Source organism: Lottia gigantea, assembly GCF_000327385.1.
Source record: "Lottia gigantea unplaced genomic scaffold LOTGIsca_14, whole genome shotgun sequence".
NCBI classification, from domain to species: Eukaryota; Metazoa; Mollusca; class Gastropoda; family Lottiidae; genus Lottia; species Lottia gigantea.
Genome location: NW_008707617.1, coordinates 215,469 through 237,613, shown reverse-complemented (window position 1 = coordinate 237,613; position 22,145 = coordinate 215,469). Strand labels below are relative to the sequence as shown.

The following is a 22,145-nucleotide window of genomic DNA, read 5'->3' as shown; positions in this document are numbered from 1 at the left end:
ACAAAAAAATAAATAGAGTGAAGTTAATATTTAGATTGGATGGGAGCCAGTAGAAATATATTTATCAGATCATAATACAATAGATGAACAAAAGATGAAATTTAAGAGAATATTTTAACATCTGTAAAACTGTGTTTTGTTTTTTTAACTCAGTCAAAATCTTAACTCTACATCTTGACTGTCATATCAAGACTTTCTATCTTACATTTTCTTTCTTATAACAATAGAAACTCAACTTTTATGCAATAAATATTTTTTGTTATATTATTAAATTTGCATCGCCTTAAAAGTCTAATAGATACTAGGATATGACAGGATATATACAGGGGTGTATCTAGGAAATGCCTAAGGAAGGGGCCAAAAATGAGGTGTCTCTCTGATACAAGGGTCAAAGCTTCTCAGATTTCAAATGGCCTGAGATAAATTTTGAGCGTTTAGAGGGTTAATTTTCACTTCTAAATCAGACCGGACGGAGATGCCATGGCCCAATTGCCCTTCCCCTAAATATGCTACTGTATGTTTATGATAATAACAAGTGCTGTTCAAAATGAGGGTGATAACTTTTACATACCTTAGACAGACCTGTATCCAAACTTGCCCAAATATGCACTCTTTTGTTCTTGTTGCTAAATGCTTTGTTGGTTGGATAGGTAACTACATTGTATATAATCATAAAATAAAATAGACTAAGTAGATCAAAATGAAATGTAGTTTTAGTCAAACTTTTTTTTATACCTTATTAGGTTGATGCCATGCAGTGTGCAATGATATTTTTCTTTTCTGACTTGGATTGGGTTTTTGGCACTATCTGGCATTGAACCTCTATGCAAGAATACAACTTGCTGTGCCATCATAGCAGAGACTACTTACAGCCATCTCTCCTGGGTTAATAAGTTAATAAATAATTATAGACAAACTGCATATCTAATTCATCTTTTAAAAAGTCATAAAGGGCAACTAATTATTGACCTCGCTCATCTCTGACATATCAAATTACTGGACCAAACCAATTTAAATTTCATTAAAAAGTTGAAGGCATGATAGTACATGTATATGTAAATCTCATATTTTAGTATTCTTACATTGTTATGAATGTATGCTTTAGGCTTGATTAGGCCTTGTGTTGGATTTTTAAAATATTTTTCCTTATAATTTCATGTTCAATTTATGTGTAGATATTTTTATCTGAGCAATTTTGAATAATAAGAGAGTTCAATGGTTGAGTAAAAAATGATAATCACTGTTAAATGACAAATACAATTTAATTCATCCATTTGAAAGAGAATTGTTTGGGTATAAAAAAAACACACATGGTTGTCATTGGGATCCCTTTCACCTTTAAATAATTGAAACTGTTAATATTTGAGTAGAGTGACAAGAGTTGAAGCTTAGATTTCTAAAGAATAGAAATGTTAAGGGCTTTGAGAAGAAGAAAGACACGGCTGTATGCATCGTTGACCACATAGTCTTGGATGTCCTTGATATGTTTTTAATATTTATTTCATAGACAATTACTTACTTCTTGGGGGTGTTTTTATTTTTAACAATCTTATTGTCCATACACTTCAATAGTAGAATCAGTAATTTCTTAATATTTGAATACTAAACAAAAGTCAGATAAATCGATTTCAATAGATGTTATTGAACAGTCGTTAAAATTCGCATGAAAAAAAACTTTGACCTTTCCCACACACCTTGTGGACTTCAAATTCAATGGGATTTAAATACATGAATAGATGTATGAAATTTTTTGAAATAAACAGCTTTTATGTTATAAATATATAAGTTCATTCAATGAAATAGAGTTATTCATATTTTATTACTTGTATTATCTTGTGGCTTGACCTTCAAAACAATTCAAATGATCATATTCTGTCAAAAATATATACTGTGTACCGATACATGTACTCTTAGATATATTATAGTCAGTGATTTTATGGTCATTCATTATGTACTTACCATCAAATAATAATAAACATGTTAATTATGTTAATCATTTCATCTCATTTCTTAACCCTCTCCATTTAGTAAAGAATTGCAATGTTAGTACATTATCTTCTGTTAAATACGGTAAAAGCAATAGTTCTGTTAAATCTTTTGCAAATAGCATCTGTGTTAAATTCGTTTCTCTATTACATGTAAATGGTTCCGTTGCTAGAGGTACATGTATTTCTGTCAGTAGTAATTAGTATTTCAGTAAATTCAGTCACAATTGTTATTTCTGTTAAATCAGTCACAATTGTTATTTCTGTCAATTAGTCACCAGTGGTATTTCTGTTAAATCAGTCACAATTGTTATTTCTGTTAAATCAGTCACAATTGTTATTTATGTTAATTAGTCACCAGTGGTATTTCTGTTAAATCAGTCACAATTGGTATTTCTGTTAAATCAGTCACAATTGTTATTTCTGTTAATTAGTCACCAGTGGTATTTCTGTTAAATCAGTCACCAATGTTATTTCTTTTAATTAGTCACCAGTGGTATTTCTGTTAAATCTGTCACAATTGTTATTTCTGTTAAATCAGTCACAATTGTTATTTATGTTAATTAGTCACCAGTGGTATTTCTGTTAAATCAGTCAAAATTTGTGTTTATGTTAATTAGTCACCAATGGTATTTATGTTATATCAGACACAATTTTATTTATGTTATATCTGTCACAATTGTTATTTATGTTATATCAGTCACAATTATAATTTCTGTTAAATCAGACACAAGTGATATTTCTGTAAATGCAATTAGTTGCTTGTATTATTTCTGTTAAATCAGTTTCATTTTTAAAACTGTTAAATACAGCTAATACAGATGAATTACTACATGCAACTTACATAACAGAAATAATACTTTCACTTATAAATTAGAATGCAATGGTGTCACATATGCAAATACCATTCAGACCTTACTTTAAAAATCTTAGAAATTGTTACCCTCATCAACAAGAACAGATTTAGAAATGTGACATGAAACTCCCTAGTTTAATGTCAAAGAAAAACTTGATTAGTATCTATAATTAAATCACTAATTTATAAAAATGACATTTCCTTGGTTGTCAATATGTCCAGTTCTGGTTCTGACCATAATGGACTGATGGCATGTCCTTTAGTGACATACTATATATAGCAATCTGTCTTACATTTCAGCCATATCTTTCAAATTGTGAATTATTTTCTGTCCAAATTCAACCTATGATTATTTTGGAGCTCTATAATACAATAATTGAGATAAATGATGCCAATTTGAAATGCCGATTTCTGAGCAACGCAAATAGAATTGTTAAAATATGAAATTAAAGATGAATTTGTGTAGAAAGGTCTGATTATTATTTCATTTTGATCGGAAATATTGAAATCTTTATGACATGTTTTGTCGTAAAAACTCCTCAAATGTTGTCGTTAGAGGTAAATTATGACTCAAGTTCTCCTGTTGGAAGCTCACATAATAATTGGACTTGAACATGCAAAGAGTTAAAATTGGATTGAATCTATACGTATGATTGTACAAATGATATATGGTCGCTCGGTTTGTTCAATATTTAATGAATTACTAGGTGTCAATTGCACGAGGCTGTCAAAAAGACAAAACAAGTTGAAACGTTTGAAGAGGAATTATGGAGTGTTTGTCATTTTTCACTGTCTAAAATCTGTGTAGAGGTTTGACCATATTAGGAAGAAGAACCAATCATGTTATAAAGCAGATTGATTGAGCGAGTGGTTGTAATGTTTCTAATATTCTAAGATAAAAGGTCATTTCGAGTTTACTGCCAATCATTATGCCTTGATGTATTAAAACTTCATCCCATTCTGCTGTGGGCTGCTTGCTGATGTTTCTAGGCAACCATCTTTGAAATTTACATTCTTTACCTCTTGTGCTGCTATTGATATGACGTAGAGAGGGAGAATGGTCTTTGATAGTTTTTTTATGTCCGATATTTATTGAAATTTGTTCTGTGTTTTTAATAGAAAATCAATAGAAAGTTCAGTCCATAGAATGATAAAGTGGCTAGTGCCTATAATGATTAAATTGCATCGGACCTGACATACATACTATCACTGATTAGTTTGTCATTGTCATTTAATTTCCTTTTTATGTCTTGTTTTCAAATTTTTGTTAGTTCATTTATTCCCAGTGGACATTCTCCACAGGCTCTTCATTATATTTCTATCTAACGTAATTAGAAACTCTAACTTAGGGCCATACATTATACGTAGAGGCTAATATAAGAAGTTATATTAAAAATCATACATCACTAATTTGTATTTATTTGTTTTTACCCCTTGAAGCTTTGACGTGGTCCAAATCAAAATTAGAAAAAAATATTCTTGAAAAGCATTCATTACTGTAGGACATAATTAATTTCTTATTATAGTATTCTATATCAATCACCCTCCCTCTCTTAAACCCTTCAGTTATATACCATATTTTGGCATTTCCACGCACAATGCTTCAAGGTATTTCTTGCTGTTCATGTTCATTTCAATCAGGCTCTTTTTGATATTTTGAACTTTTACATATATATTTGAATAGTGGGTTAATAAATTTATGATACCAAAATTGATATTTTGTATTAAGGTGTGAATATAGGCTAGGCACGATGTCCAGAGCAAATTATATAGTGAAAAATAGAACAAAAGAATGCATAAGGTATGGGACTCAACAAACTTCTAGTCTTGTCTTTGATACTTTATAGATAATCTGGCATTTACACCCTCTGTCGTCTAGAATAGAATATTTTACGATCAAGAGTTGTTGCCCTTGAAATATTTTAAGTCATTATCGATAAGAATCAAAGCATTTACTGAAACAAAAAGATACAGCATACTGGTTGCAGGCTGTGAAGTGTTAAAAATCTCTAAAAACTTGAAAGAAATTCATTAAAATTTTGATGATTAATTTTTCATTTTCATTGTTTAAACTTGTCAAATGATCAATAGAATTGAGTGAAAATTAATCTGTTTGATAGCATGCAGAATTATTAATATTCACAACCCCATTTTTCATCTTTCGCTAACATCACATATGTAAATTAACGAAATATAAAAAAAGGAATCTCTGTAAATTCTGATCTGATTTATCTCGTCACTGTGTTATGTTTTTCTTGATAAAATTTCATAAAAAGATTATTTAATCATAATATATTGTTACAACGTGTCTTCCACAAAGACAAAGTTTTTTAATAATTTTTTTTTATCTTCAAAATCACTTATTGATATTGACGAACAAAGGAGAACTTTAATTCATTATTATTCAAAGGTTCACATTTGATGTTTCATTATCGAAGCAGTAACTCTGGTTTTTATATTTCATCTTGTGTGTCCAGGCCTGCCATAAAGAACTAAAATAAAACACGATTATTTTATGGCTATTGAATTTTATTTTATACCATACTTTTGAATTCATGGCATGGATATGCCGGCGAACTTTACTTCTTTAAGACTCTTTGATGGTGGAATCACTTGAAAGAAAATTGTCGTACATGAAAAAAGCTAAAATTTAATTATTTTTGTACGCTTATTGGATTGAGGTTTATTGTGCACTTGAACTTTGATGAATAATCTTTGAAGTTTGTCAGATTTGATTTTAACAGGCAGATTTGGAGAGTGTCGAGTGAATAATTAAACATTTCAATTGCACGCTGTGAAATAAATCCAATGAAAGTGAAATTCCTTTGACAGAAATATAATAATTTGTAATTAGAATTCTGTCATTTTATTGTAAGAAAGTCATTTTTATGGTAATTTTCTAATAGATATCTGATTAATATGCTGATTTTATCCAAAGACTTCTCTATCCATTTCTAAATAGCATTCATTCAGATCATCTTATCTAGTTTATTTCTGTGAGATTTTTACTCTGGTATTAACTTGTAATGGACATAAAAGTCCAATTAAAGTCATGTTTCTGTTACTTGTTAGAATGAACTTGATTCTTTATCGTTTGTTGGATTTATTTGAGTTTCAATAAAATTTACTTAAAAGTCATGCCTCTATGATAAATTTAAAGAACTGGCTTTAACATTAATACTGTTGGGATTTTTTGGAACAATTGAATCAACCCACTGCCATAAAAAGAAATGTTCATGGTTGTTCTGTTGAAGCTTATTGCAGATTGGATGAATTTTTATCACCAACTCTTCTGCAGTGCTTAACTTCTTTGGATTGACTACACAGTAAAAAATATCATTGATGCTTTCTTTATTTTCTGTTTAGGGAACTAACCTTCCATAGAGGTTTTTATTTCTGTAACACATGACATCCTTGCTGGTAATGACAAAATTGTAGTCATCTTTTGGAATATTCATATTTTGTTGTTGCTATACAACCTTCCCTTATAACAGTTGCTGGTATGCTGTAAGTTTTAGAAGTCATGTAACAAACAAGAATATATGTGTAATAAGCTTTAAGTTTTGGTTTACCGCAAAGGTAGTCTGAAGATGGCTTGCATCTCAAAACAGAGTTCGTTAAGTCTAAGCCCTTGTTTCAAATTAATTTATATACCAAAAAGAGTTGTTGCTGAAAAATTGATATAAATCCTTGTTTTAGTGGTTTCAATATTCCATAGCCCACTTTCTATGGATTCCAGCTGACTTTAAATTGGGCACATTTGATTTGACATTTAATTCTTAGATCTTTATTTATTTGCAATATAAATTACAATGACTTTCCAGTGGTTACAAAATATCAATAAATGAAATTATCAAAGAATTAAGTACAAAACAAATTGACTGAAACTTAATAGCCTGTATTATAAATGATAGCCAGAAAGAAAATTGTTGAAACAAAAACCCTTCCATAGAAAATCATTGATTTTCAAAAGAATTTCCATTATTTGGAGCTAATGGTTTTCCTGATTTGCATGCTAATACAGCAATCACTGTCAAATATATACATTTCTCTTATTTGCCTGCATGAATTAAGCGATCAGGGCCACAATGTGGTAAATTTGATATAATGACATAGTTATTTGAAGCCTTTACCCTTGACCGCCAATTGGCTGTCCAGGTTGCTATGGTAAACAATTAAATGAATAAGAAACCTTTCTAATGACACAGATTGAAATTAACAACATTTTTTTTGTTAAAGGCAAAAAAGAGAATTTTAATGTTTTGATAATCAAACACAATTATGATTAGCCTATTGTGAAACTCAATCTAACTGCACATTGATTTAGAAAGTGAATAAGTGGCCAAAAGAAAACATATCTGGTAAAAAAAAAAAGCAAAGCTGCAATGAATCAATATGTGTTTGATATTTGAAATCTTGGATAAAAGTTTACTTAATTATTTATTGATTTTCTCATTTTAATTCAATTCTCATCAACCACCTTTTATAATGTTATTTTGTTGTAGTTTGAATTAAAAGTGCTAAAAGCTGCATTCAAACTATGGTAACTGAAGTAAGATAATTGAAATCATACCATATCAATTGAGACAATAAGTTTCCCCCACAATATAATGAAAATTATCATATCACCATTCATTAGACTTCAATTAACAGACTAACATGGAGCTGTAATTAGTTGTGCTTTAACATTGGTAGGATGGTAAACTGGTCATGAAGAACCATGTACTGTCAATTAGAGAATGAAAAATCATATCACAAATAACCATGCTTTTCTTAAATAGATCATCATCCTTAAAAGTAACACTTTATGTCTGGCCCTAATAGTGCCATCTGTATATAATGTCAGGAATCGGTTGGGTTTAATTTGTTGGGCTAACCATCTATTTGCTTCTAAAAAGACGACATTATTTTAAAGATTGTAGATTGTTTATGATTAGTGGAAAAAAAGAAGTCTTTGAGTTTTTTTTGTTTTTTATTTTCTGCTTGAGCAAATTTCATGGCAAGTTGAGTTTAGTAGATAATAGGCACTCATTGAATCTGACTAAGCACACCATATATAATGAGTGAATAATTTAATACGATTTAGAAATTGTTAATTCAAACTCCAATTATCAATGGAATATTAAAATTGACTATCCCTTTTCATTTGTCTGGTTTTAATGCTCAATTCTTCTGGGTTTTCAAACAACTATATTGTTTCTCTTCACAGTTCCTGTTCTATCATTTGATTTCAATAACTTCATTTGTTTAATATTTCAACACCTTTCATTTTGGAGTGGAATTTATTTTTTCGAAAGTCCCTTTGTTTGGTCTCTTGGGTATAAACTGTTTGTGTGTTTCAAACAAAAAAACCCTGAGAGATGGGTGATTTGTACTGTTAAAGTCATACAACATTCATGAGATTTTCCCCTCTATGAAGTGTTTATCGGTATTTATAAAATTTAAATAGATAAAATTCAATTAAATTGGATGTCTTTCAACCGTTGTTTTTTCTGGTCTACAGGGAGTTGAGGAAGGGCTGATGTGAGGTTGTAAAGTTACTGAATATAAACAATTGTCTGGAATTACTAAATTACTAAATTTGTTCATCCAATTGAAACTATAGATACACCTGCTTTAATGTTATAAAAACTTAACTAAGCATATAGATTTTATATATATATTAGTAGAAGCTTCCAGATTATACAACTGTCACTCATGAAAAAATGGCATTAAAATTTGAATGTATGAAATAAGAAAAAGGACAACATCACAACAATAAATAACAAATTATTGTGTATTTTAAGTTAAAATCTGTCAACTTAGATGGCATTTAATAGAATGCTGCATATTCATGTATAAAGTAATGAAATGAATATAGTCTTTCTATCATTTGTTTGACATCTGATAGAGCTCAATCTCAGCCAACCAGAACACATTTAAAAATAAAAATCTGATGTAATTATAGATTCCATGCATATTTACATGATGAGCCTGTGTTCTCACTGAAAACGGATCTATATATTTCACTTCTGTCCTCATTCTAGGCTATACTAGGTCCTTCTTATGGAACCAATCGGGCCCCATTGTGAAAAGTATGCTATATTAGTAAATGAAAACTTTGTTATGAGTGAGGAACGAATGAAGTTACCCACAGTAGAAAATGAAACATTACATGTACAGCTTTAATTCAAATTGAACTTCACACTTCAAAATTATTCATGTCTGCAGTATAACAAATTTAATTGTTGTTTTCAGGGAAAACATGAGTGCCGCTAAAATGGTGGCTGATTCTACCCAATCAGACGAGCCAGCCACCAAGAAAAATAAAATTAATGTTAAGAAAAATAAGAAAGGCAAGAAGACTGCAGAGAAAAAGGTATTGTAGTCAAATTTCTGAATTTAATTCTGAAAATAGATGAGTTATTTAATTGGTTATTGATGTTTTGTGTCAAATTCTAATTAATATCATGTATCATTTCTCTCTAGAAATTTTTATTCTTCACAGCACACAAATCATCTGAAAATAACTTCACAAAACATATTTGAATGTAAATACATGGTTTAAATTGGATTATGCACAGAAATTCTCAAATGTTCTTATAAACCAGGCTGTGGCTTGAAAAAAATACAAGATTTGTTGGCAATTTTTACACATCTAATCATATTATCTATGATATGAATTTGTCAAAAATAAACATTTTGAAGTCTCAGTCGGACATGACTAACTAATTTCAGGCAATCAACAATTGGGTTGTAGGCCCTTGTCACAATTCTGAAAATATCTGGAAATCTCTATGGTGGTTAGTTTCCTCAACATTTCTAGTGAAGTTTAAGGTGTGGCCTTTAAAAAAGATTTGATCATTCTAATGAAACTCGTGTGCTATGATCCTTAGACAGTATATTCACCTTGCTAACTCGAGTATTAAAACTATATACAAGCATTTTCTCTACTATAAAGGAAAACCAGAAATAGAGTTTCTTTTGTTGTACCAATATTTTTGTTGCCCTACTGCCTGTGGCTCAGATGACCTCTGGCAGTATGACATCCTAGTACTATTGCATGAATATATATTTTTATACGTCATAAGTACTCAAATGACCCCAAATTTTGAAATGAAGTGGAGTTTGTGTCCAGGCTACAGAAGACAGGAACCATCATGTATTATGCAATGTGGAAAGTGTGCCAGAACAAATGCATTGATATACCCTTCTTTGATTTCTCTTTCTGTAAAAGACCTTTAATGTATATATGGTTGATAGCACCACATATGCCCTCAGATTATATTCCAATTAGAACTACTATTCATGCTCAAACCTACATCACTGACATGAGAAAAGCTGAAATAGTATAATTTCAGCCTGTGGATAATTGAATCTAGACCTACCAAGGCTTACAAAGAAGCATATGACACACCAAATCACCACTTGTGATAAAATTAGGCTGTGGTTTTAGCTCCTCTGAAAAGAGGAATTTGGTAACCTCTCAACAAGCCCAAAAGAGCACTGATTTTAAAAATTCTATTTCTTTGACCCTTTACTGAAGGAGAAACATACAGATGCTCTCGAGTTTGCAAACTTTAATGTAAATTGATGGAAATATTGGAGTGGTACTCTTCAAAGTTAACAATCTTTAAAAGTATTCAGCTAAAAAATATTAAGTGTTTTCAATTATGTTTTATATTAGATTGATGTATTAAAGGGTATATCTCTAGGTAGAATGTAGAGATGTCGTGATGGGACTCAAAATTGTGAAGTTTAGAAACACCAGTGGGAATGTAGCACAGTTCCATTTGCAGAATCAATTATTGTTTTATGCTGAAAATGAAAAAAAAATATATTATTATATAATTTATATAAATTAAATAAAAATACCAAACTAAATGTTTGCTAAAACTAATTGACACTTAAAATTTAAGTAAAACAAGTATATCATTTTGTTCATCTGTAAACAACATCTGAATGCATTGAAGCTCAAAAAGGGAAAGATGTTTACAACAAAAAAGGGAAAGATGTGTACAGAGATGATTTAATATAACTTTTTAGTCTGTTTAGGACACAAAACAAAACATTTTTCTCAAAATAGCCATTTATTGATGACAAATACATATATACATTTTAACACACTATTGTGTGGAATTTCCCTTTAATTGAAAAAAAGTGAAATTCTTAACCATATGCTAATCATTTATTTATACTTCACATATACTTAACTCAGCTTTCACTATGATAAATTATAATCAATTTGAAATTTAGATTTAACAAAATAGTCAGAACTAAGTTGATTTTACACTCGTTGAAAATAACAGATGTTTGCTGTAAAAACATACACAGTTCATATTCACATTCCATATATCAATTATTTCAATAAATTTATTGCCAAAACTTGTTTGATGAAAACTGTTTTAAGGTACATTTCAGTTTATTTAATATTCATTTCTTCTGTATATTACAATCGCCATACAAAAAATTTTGCAGATGTCCTAAAGAAATTTTTTTTTAGCTTCTTGCTTTGAGAATGGAGACAAGTGAATGTATATTGCAATCGCCATACAAAAAATTTTGCAGATGTCCTAAAGAAATTTTTTTTAAGCTTCTTGCTTTGAGAATGGAGACAAGTGAATTCTGTGAATTAGACCTATCTTTGCTAGCTTAGGGCCAAAGGTTAGATCCTTGCATTGGTTTGGATTGTACCATTTGAATTTTCAATCTGATTTCTTTCAATTAGACTAGGTAGGATGGTAATGGCACTTTTCACTCATTTCAAACTTTCAGAGAATGTTCTAATATTAATCTTTCCATTTTAGGAATTCAAAATTGGAAGAAAATTTAGTCAAGGCAGATTTGTAGTATATTCAATTATTTAAGTTTATATTTTCAGAATAAAAGGAAAGCAGCTAAAGAGGAACCTGTAGATCCTTACCTGGATCTTAGTAAAGAAGTCAGACCAATAGGTGATTACTGGAGGGAACCATCTGAAATGTTGGAGCAAATGTTTGATTCTGTACAAGGTTCCAGTTTAAACATGATATTGCCTGAAGTTTTAATGGTAAGATAATTTGAAGAATTTCAGGTGACTTAAGTATTGTATTTGTTAGCTGTGTCTTAATGAGGATGCATTCAAAAGTCAAGTAACCACAGTGTTTTTATGTTTACAATTACTGAATACAAAAGAGTGTCATTTTATCCCATGTTATTTATGTCATGTGATGGCTGTATACAAAAATATTTTATTTGAAATTCTAATTAGAATGCCTTTTGAACTCTGTATGAGTTAATTGCTTTGCATGCTGTTTATAGTGCTTTTGGCAATTAAAAAAAATATTGAAATTGTTCAGTTAACATTTCATTTCCAACAAAGTCCTCTAGGTGGGTTTCCTGAACAGACATAACAAAGATTTCAATTCAAATTGACTCAATAATGGAGAGACTTTCAAACAAAATATTATTCTATCCAGACCTCTCACTTCCTGAAAACTTTACCACCCTGAGATAGCGTCTGGTTGTTCTTGACTTAGAAAGGCCAATATATATATATAAACCAAAAATATATAATAATATATACAAGGATTTAACTAAAGTGAAGCTGTACTGATTTTCACAAAGTCACTAAATTTTTTCAAGAAGGAAGGGAATGTCATGAATTAAAGATTTCAAACTGGGGAGCATCCAACTCTCAGGATTAAAGCAGAATAATTTAAAGGGCTTATGATTGATGGTTTGTCAAATGCAGTAGAGCAACATTTTATGGTTGAGACAATCTTAAAAAATTTAAATCCCATTCAATAGGAATTTGAAAATCAAAGTCTCAAATATAATGGTCCCAGATTTATGAAATTTAACATCAGTCCTTCAAGGTGATAAATGTCAACAGCCATAGATGTCAATGACGGAATGTAACTGGTAATTTATTGTATGTGGCCTATAATGATATACTCAGTATTTTTACAAAGTGATAGATTAAGTCACAAATGATTAAAAAGGAAATGGTTTTTATTCATTTCAATTTGGTGTCTGAAAACATTCTATGAATATCAAATCTAAGCCAAGAGAATGACTTTTTTATGGTCCACAGACTTGGAATTCTAAAATAATAAAGGATACATTAAATGATTTTATTACGATGCCTCCGAGGTTTTTCCTTTGATACATTTGGAGAAAGACATGATCTAGATATTTAAAGTGTTTCAGTATTGATGCCATATTACCAGAATGAATTGAATGGTTGGTTAACAAACCATTTGGTTCAGATCTTTTTATGATTGTGTTTTGGTCATTTCTGTAATGACAAACAAACTATGATCTGATCTGGTAATTGTTTTTGATCATTGGTTAACTAATTTAACCACTGATTAGTCAACACATGCTGAATCTGAGTGTACATTGGTTGTTGGTTTTCAAATAAAACCAATGCTCGATACTGGTATCTGTTGATGATAATGTTTTGGTTATTGGTTTACCATACTATCTTTTAATGGTTGTGTTTTGGTTGTTGGTTTACAAGTACATTCATTCATACAAGCTTTTTATGATAGTATGTTGGTTGTTGGTTTACAAACTAAACCACTTCCTTTGTATCTGAAACCATATTCTAAAAATCTCTTATTTGCAAAACCTATAATTTCTATGGTTTTTCTTCCTAATTTGTCTCTGATATGTTTTTTTGGAAAGGGAAAACTTTCCTGTAGTATGTGAGTTTATGAGGAAAGAGTTTTACAAACCTGTGGCATAATAATAAAAGTACATTTAGATTTAATTATTGATCAGAAGCTTTAAATTCAGACACATTTCATAGGCTTCACAAGCATTAGACATTGACTTTGATTTTAAATGAAAATGCAGTTTCAGGTTTCAAAAAAAAGACACTAGAAAAATACTTGATCTTTAACACTGAAAGGGTTTCTGGATATTTGGTAACACTTTGACCAATATTCAATAGGAGAGATCGGCCTTGATGTCATAGAGTTGGTTTGTGTATCACATGATGCACAACTTAAACAGTTGTAAGAGTGGTTTGTCCTACCAATTGTCCTGCTCAAGTCATGAATGTGTTCGATTATTAGCATTCCACGGCTAAGCCGATTTCCCCTATAGTCTCTGAAATATAAATTAAAAAATACTCTGTGATAGATATGGTTATGTAGGTGTTCTGTAATATTAAAGTCATTTGATTTCTGTTGAATAATATAGTCCATGCTCTGTAACTAAATTTGTATGCCCTTTAGCCCCTTTTACACAAGTTCCTTATATTGTGTATACCAGAGTGCAATCAAGTATTCTTATTGACATTCCACTAAAATTAAGCAGTCCACGATCTGTTCTCTTTGTATGTAAACAACAATGGCAAAAAACTTTAGTCTATTTTAGGACATGCACAGTAAATCTTTTTCTGAAATACGCCAAATTCATCAAATTGACCAATCTATCATGTCCATTCAGATCAGTAATACACGACCATCTCCTTAGGGCCAGAATAACCACAGTTCTCATAATGCTTACCTGTTAACATTAACACCATAGCGGTTACTCTTTAGATACTACAGATGAAGCTAAGTCAGTTAGATATTGGTCAATTGAAGATTGATATATTCTGGTCTAAAAGTTGGTTCATCTGGTTATAGTCATATGAATATTACAGTATTTATCTCAATTGACACACATCATATCTTTATTTGTATTTTTGTGGTGAATATTGTTTCTCAAGGTAGCTTAACGCGGTTTCCAGTCTGTTTTCACTAGCTATATTGAAGTGATTGAGTTTTTTATGTCTATATTTATCTTAGGATGTCTAGGTAATTATCCAAGTCTGACCCTGACCTGGCGTTTGTCAGCCCGATATTTTCCAATCTTGACCACGTCATCAATAATTTTGATAAAATTTTCATAAGGATATTGGTTTGGAAAGAGACAGACTTAAAAATTGATTAAGTGCCTTGTTGAGATGTGTGAAGTCTAATAAGAAATAAGAGAAGACGCACTGACTAAAGAAAACAAATGAATCATGTCACGAATTAGGATCCTGTCATTTTACGTTATTGCTGAATGGCTCAGATGAAATTTAATTTTCTCAAACACTGATTGGAAATGACAGAAATTCAACAGCTTGATACAGGCGGTTTATGGATAGGAAATCATTACTTCCAAATAGCAGCCAGATAACCAACCAAATTCCGCCATCATTAAGGCATGTTTTTACACAATTTTCCAAAGTGTTAAACCGTCATAATGAGATAAAAGTTTTGGTTATCCTTTTAAATACACTGGATAATAAATTCATGAACAGTGCAAATGAAATTAAAGTTGATCATATGAAATGTCTGGAGTAGTCTATTTTAAAGATAATACAGAGAGAGCAACAAGTTGTTATAGCATCAAAATTTTAAGGTATCTCTGGAAAAAATTGGCAATATTTTCAGAATCAGTTCTGGAAGCTTTCTTTCAATTTCCATCTCACAACCATTGAATTCTTCCAATTTTATCACTACTCATAAGAGTTTGATTTGTTTTATTTGAAAGATATCTTTGGACCCATAAAAATGGTTCTTATCAATTCCAATATTGAACTTTCAATTATTTCATTACATGCCTAAATTTAAGGTCAGATAGGGAGATTTTTGGCTGTGAAGTTCCTGGTCTGGTTTCAACCAGTCAGTTATGAAATTTACCCATATGCTTTAAGGTAAAATCCAGGTGGTTCTTAAATTTAGTGTAAATGGAAAGGAATAGCATTATGCTTTTCTTAAAAAAGGTGGCTTGTTTACATTACCAAAATCCCAAGCTAAATCAGGAGAACAAATGAGGTTAGTAATCTGAAAGCAGTTTAAGTTTTTGGCCTAGAATGGTCTACATTCTCAACTGTCTTCAGATTGAAACTTTGTAGGATAGTTCAGGTAACACATTGTGGCAGTGGGATAGATCAGTCAGAACCGAGAAGGATTCTCATCTGCCTCCTGAAGATAAAAATTGTCTGATGTTACAGCGAGTGATTTCAAAAGTTTCTGTTGGCTTCCAACAACTATCAAGAATTTCAACTCAAAAAGTATTATGACTGCTGTGCAATATAGGTAATCTGTTAGCTGGAAATACTGGTCTGCTTTGTCTTGAACTAATTGTCACACTAACTCTTCTCCACATTGTCATGTCAAACAATATGTCATTAGATCTTTTCACATTGTGTCTTTAATTGACAAAAACACAGCTTTCTAACAATATTTGACATCATAATTATGTCTAGAGGTGTTGAAGTGTGCATTAAAACTGTTTTCATCTTGGGGCAAAATATGGCTTTTCTCTGTTAATTATGCTATAAGACATTGGCCTAAACACTTGACTTTACCTTACTTCTTGACACCAAATATGAAATTACTGGAGGCCATTTACTGCAATTATCATAGAAACATGGTTTTAAATACATTTTTACTTCACTTGTAAAAACAATAGGAATCTTTTAATTTGTAGCTTTGAATTTTGCAGATATATCTTGGCCATAACAGATATAGTTCTGAGGTAGCAGTTTCTATTGGGAGGGTAGTTTCTATTGGGAGGGTAGTTCCTGAGGTAGCAATTTCATTGGAAAGGTAGTTACTGGGCAAAGCAGTCACGTTCTGTGGGAAGATAGTTTACTTTGGGAAGGTAGTTTGTGAGGGAAGCAGTTACATTCAAATGGAAGCAGTTTCTATTGGGAAGGTAGTTTCTGAGGGAATCAGTTATATTCAGATGGAAGCAGTTTCTATTGGGAAGGTAGTAGCTGAGGGAATCAGTTATATTCAAATGGAAGCAGTTTCTATTGGGAAGGTAGTTTGTGAGGGAAGCAGTTAAATTTAGTGGGAAGGCAGTTTCTGAAGGAAGTAGTTTCTGAGGGAAGAAGTTACATTCTGTAGGAAGGTAGTTTCTGAGAAAAGCTGCTACATTCAGTGGGGAAGTAGTTTCTATTGGGAAGGTAGTTTCAGAGGAAAGCAATTAACATTCAATAGAAAGGTAGTTTATTCAATTGGAAGGTAGTTTCTGAGGGAAGCAGTTAAATTCAATTGGAAGGTAGTTTATTCAATTGGAAGGTAGTTTCTGAGGGAAGCAGTTAAATTCAATTGGAAGGTAGTTTATTCAATTGGAAGGTAGTTTCTGAGGGAAGCAGTTAAATTCAATTGGAAGGTAGTTTATTCAATTGGAAGGTAGTTTCTGAGGGAAGCAGTTAAATTCAATTGAAAGGTAGTTTATTCAATTGGAAGGTAGTTTCTGAGGAAAAAAAAAAAAAAAAAAAAAAGTTTCTGAGGGAAGCAGTTAAATTCAGTTTGAAGATAGTTTCTTAGGGATACAGAATTGATATGTGACAGTTTGGTTAAATCTTTAATCCATGACCATTCTTTCAGTGCTACACAAGTGCCAACTTTTGGAACAAACTTTAGTTTATTCTTAGGACTCTGATATTAAATAATGAGTTAAAACATTTCTTGTAGAATATCTAATTGTATTAAAAGCAATCAATTGTCAATATTAATTGAATTATTATTAATATATTGGCCCTGTATAATAGAATATAGGAACTACTAACATCTCCCAGCGAGACCAATCACTCCAAGACTTTCTATTCCATTATTAAATTCTTTATTCAATGACATTAAATTTTAAGACCGTATAAATTCAACTATTGCCTATTTAATGTGATTTAAAGGTCTGAGTATTTTTGTCTAGTCTTCTATTCGGTTTTGTCTAAACTGAATAATAATTGAAATGTTAAGAAAAAAGTAATGGCCTTTTTTAAGATTTGAAGTAATTTTTATTGATTTTTTTTTACATTGTCTAATTGTGGTTTGTTGTTGGTTTTCTTCAGTTGGACTCCCAACTTACTTTTTAATGTTTGAATCCAAATGTTTATAAAAAATGACATGGAAGCTCACAGAGTTGTCTTTTTTATTTCTTGTGCAAGAATGTCCCTAAGTCATTAATCTGCTTATAAGCTTTCAGCTTTGGAGATCTCTCAAAGCTGTGCAGGATTTTTCTGAAAGAACAACAGTCTTCCAAAACTCTGAACTACTGGATTTCTATTGATATTCCATTCATGTGTCCTAACTGTTGGAAGGTATAGAGTTGGACTTGAAAAATGCTGATTAATACAATTAAGAGTTATCTATGTGTAATGCAACTATAGAGTTGTTTATGAGTAATACAACTATAAAGTTGTTTATGAGTAATACAACTATAGAGTTGTTTAAAGTAATGAAGTATAAAATAGTTGTACATGAGTAATACATTGTATATGAGTTGTACTACAATATAGTTTTACATGAGTAATACAACTATAGAGTTGTTTATAAGTAATACAACTATAGAGTTGTTTAGAGTAATGAAGTATGAAAGGGTTGTACATGAGTAATACATTGTATATGTGTTATACTACAATAGACATGTTTATGAGTAATACAACGACAGAATTGTTTATGAGTAATACAATGATAGAATTGTTTATGAATAATACAATGATAGAATTGTTTATGAGTAATACAATAATAGAGTTGTTTATGAGTAATACATCTATAGAGTTGTTTATGAGTAATACAACTATAGAGTTGTTTAGAGTAATGAAGTATGAAAGGGTTGTACATGAGTAATACATTGTATATGTGTTATACTACAATAGACATGTTTATGTGTTATACTACAATAGACATGTTTATGAGTAATACAACGACAGAATTGTTTATGAGTAATACAATGATAGAATTGTTTATGAGTAATACAATGATAGAGTTGTTTATGAGTAATAAATACATCTATAGAGTTGTTTATGAGTAATACAACTATAGAGTTGTTTAGAGTAATGAAGTATGAAAGGGTTGTACATGAGTAATACATTGTATATGTGTTATACTACAATAGAGATGTTTATGAGTAATACAGCTATAGGGTTGTTTATGAGTAATACAATGATAGAGTTATTTAAAGTAATGAAGTATAATAGAGTTGTACATGAGTAATACATTGTATTTAGAGTTATACTACATTAGAGTGTTTATGAGGAATACAATCATAGAGTTGTACATAAGTGTATTACATTGTATATGAGCAATACCAACGTAGAGTTGAGTTCAACAAATTATTTTGACACAATTTTGTTCAGTTGGATGAAGAAGAGTATGGCATAATAATAATTTTAACATGTATTTATAGATGAATCATTCCTTTAATGAAACTTACTCAGTCGGTGATGCTTGTACCTTTGTGCATTCTTGCTGACATTGAAGTGCATTTGAGAAAACATCAAGCATGAAACTTGATTTAGAAAGTTTGTCTTGGTTTATTGGAAAGGTTGATCAGTTTTGATGAAAAAGAAAATGAAGCTTTAATGAAATCGAAAGTAGAATCTTGAAGTAAACATTGGTTGAAACAATCAAAGTTTGAGTGCTTTTGAAATTTAATTTTCTACTTCCACTCGAGGCTCTTGAAGCATTTGAAAAGAAATATGGCTTCATGCTTGTCAATCTCATCTAAATTAAGAGCTGAAGTAAATTTGAAACAATCAATATTGAGAAAATAAAAGGCGTAATTGAATGAAATGTACCTGGCCATTAATATTTGCTGTTTAATTTGACCATAATATATTGTCAAGTATGAATTAGTGAACAAATCATCACAACTTTATTGATTTGCTAATTATTCTGTACCTGATTTTCCTTTAAAACAACACATGAATTATTGATCGATTTTGATTGAAACAATTGATAATAAGCTTTACTCTGACAATCGCGGCCAAACAAACACTCCCAACCAAACACAATCACAAATTCAAATAGCTTGTTAAAATTCATTTGATGACTAAAAAAACAAATTTTGCTTTTAGTCGCATGGATCAATAAATTTTAGCATTTTAAGGAGGCCATATATCATTCTGTCTATGGCATATTCGCTTTATTTCACATAATTTCCTATTAATGAGTTTCTTATTTTCTAATTTGAAAGCCGAGTAGACGAAAGAAATCCAATTAATTGTGAATTTTCTTTGAGTTTTCAATAAATTTGCATAGATTTCTCATAATGCCTTAAGTTGAAATCTAAAAATTCAGGAAATTTCTTGTCTTGATGTGATTCAGGGTATTTGTAAATTTAAATTCTGTAAGTTGGCTTAAAAACTGGCATGAGTTCAGATTCAAAAATTGATTCGCTATTCAAATTTATTCCTTTGTTCCACTTGTACAAAAACATGCAATAGAAATTAGGTTTGAATGTGTTGCATCTTACTAGATCTTTATATAATGTTTCTATACATTATTTTAAAGTGAATATAAATATACAAAGAATAAAACATCAAGTTTATATCATAGAATCAGAAGGCAAAAAATATAACTGATGACTATGAAAAAAATTAAAAACATATAGAAATTTGTTAAATGCTCAAGTAGTGGGAAAGAATTTCTGAATGTCACACTAGACAAAACTTACAATCTTGTAAATTCAGAAATTATGATGTTATGAAACTTGTAAAGCTAAAAATTATGATGCTATGATATTTGTAAAGTTAGAAACTATGATATTATGAAACTTGTAAAGTTAGAAACTATGATATTATGAAACTTGTAAAGTTAGAAACTACGATGTTATGAAACTTGTAAAGTTAGAAACTACGATGTTATGAAACTTGTAAAGTTAGAAACTATGATATTATGAAACTTGTAAAGTTAGAAACTACGATGTTATGAAACTTGTAAAGCTAGAAATTATGATGCTATGATATTTGTAAAGTTAGAAACTATGATATTATGAAACTTGTAAAGTTAGAAACTATGATATTATGAAACTTGTAAAGTTAGAAACTACGATGTTATGAAACTTGTAAAGCTAGAAATTATGATGCTATGATATTTGTAAAGTTAGAAACTATGATATTATGAAACTTGTAAAGCAATAAACTACAATGATATGAAACTTGTAAAGCTAGAAACTATGATGTTATGAAACTTGTAAAGTTAGAAACTACGATGTTATGAAACTTGTAAAGCTAGAAATTATGATGCTATGATATTTGTAAAGTTAGAAACTATGATATTATGAAACTTGTAAAGCAATAAACTACAATGTTATGAAACTTGTAAAGCTAGAAACTATGATGTTATGAAACTTGTAAAGTTAGAAACTATGATGTTATAAAACTTGTAAAGCTAGAAACTATGATGTTATGAAACTTGTAAAGCTAGAAACTATGATGTTATGAAACTTGTAAAGTTAGAAACTATGATGTTATAATCTAAAGTTCTAGAATCTGTGAGGTTATGAAATATGAAAAGCTAGAAACTATGATGTTATGAAACTTGTAAAACTAGAAACTATGATGTTTTGAAACCTGTAAAGATAGTAACTATGATGTTATTAAACTTGTAAAACTAGAAACTATGATGTTTTGAAACCTGTAAAGATAGTAACTATGATGTTATTAAACTTGTAAAACTAGAAACTATGATGTTTTGAAACCTGTAAAGATAGTAACTATGATGTTATTAAACTTGTAAAACTAGAAACTATGATGTTATGAAACCTGAAAAGCTAGAAACTAAGATGTTATGATACCCGAAAAGCTCGAAACTAAGATGTTATGAAACATGAGCAAAGCTAGAAACTATTATGGTATGAAACATGAACAAAGCTAGAAACTATACTGTTACAAATCTTAAAGTGTTATGAAACCTGAAAAAATTCTGTAATAAAGCTATAAAAGCTGAAAGACCTGAACAAAATTAGCAACTTTTTTTATTCTATAACAAAGCTAGAAGTGTTATGATACTAAAAAAGTTTGATAAGTGTAAAAGCTTCAAAACCTATACAAAGTGCTATGAATTCTGAACAATGGAAATTTCAAGATTAAGATGTTGTTTTTCAGAAATTTTAATAATAACATAATGATAAGGACCATAAAATGTAATTTAATTTAATTTTCAGGATATGGACATAAAGGAATTGAAGAGTCAATGTTTAGAACATTTAGAGGTTATGTCCAGAAAGAGAATCTTCAGAATATTAGCAGGTTAGTACCAGTATTCTTAGCTCAGATGGAAGATATCTTAGACGACAATCTGTTCTCAACATCTCATCTGGAATAAATCTTGTGCTTGATCCATGAAAGAGATTCTAAGGAGATTTTGATGCTTTGAATGTGGAGCAGGAACTCTTATACTGAATTCCTATTCCTGTATGTGGTTTGTAGTTCCTGTAATTCAAGAAAAAATGACATCACTATTCCAAGACATTAAGAATGTGTATTTTTTAGTGTGAGCTTGAGGCATCTGTTTTGTAGATTTGTGGATTGAGGGGGAATCAATCTTAATTTAAAAAAAATAAGC

The 22,145-nt window shown here is 30.2% G+C and overlaps 1 protein-coding gene across 1 annotated transcript; it reads left to right on the top strand.

The window, feature by feature from the left end:
* Positions 1 to 4,592: 4,592 nt before the first annotated feature.
* LOTGIDRAFT_157391 (hypothetical protein) lies at positions 4,593 to 21,834 on the top strand (the record flags this gene model as incomplete). Its single annotated transcript, XM_009049603.1, has 4 exons — positions 4,593 to 4,642; positions 9,079 to 9,199; positions 11,702 to 11,869; positions 21,745 to 21,834. 4 exons carry the CDS (start codon positions 4,593 to 4,595, stop codon positions 21,832 to 21,834), a joined length of 429 nt encoding a protein of 142 aa, XP_009047851.1.
* Between the last annotated feature and the right edge of the window lie 311 nt (positions 21,835 to 22,145).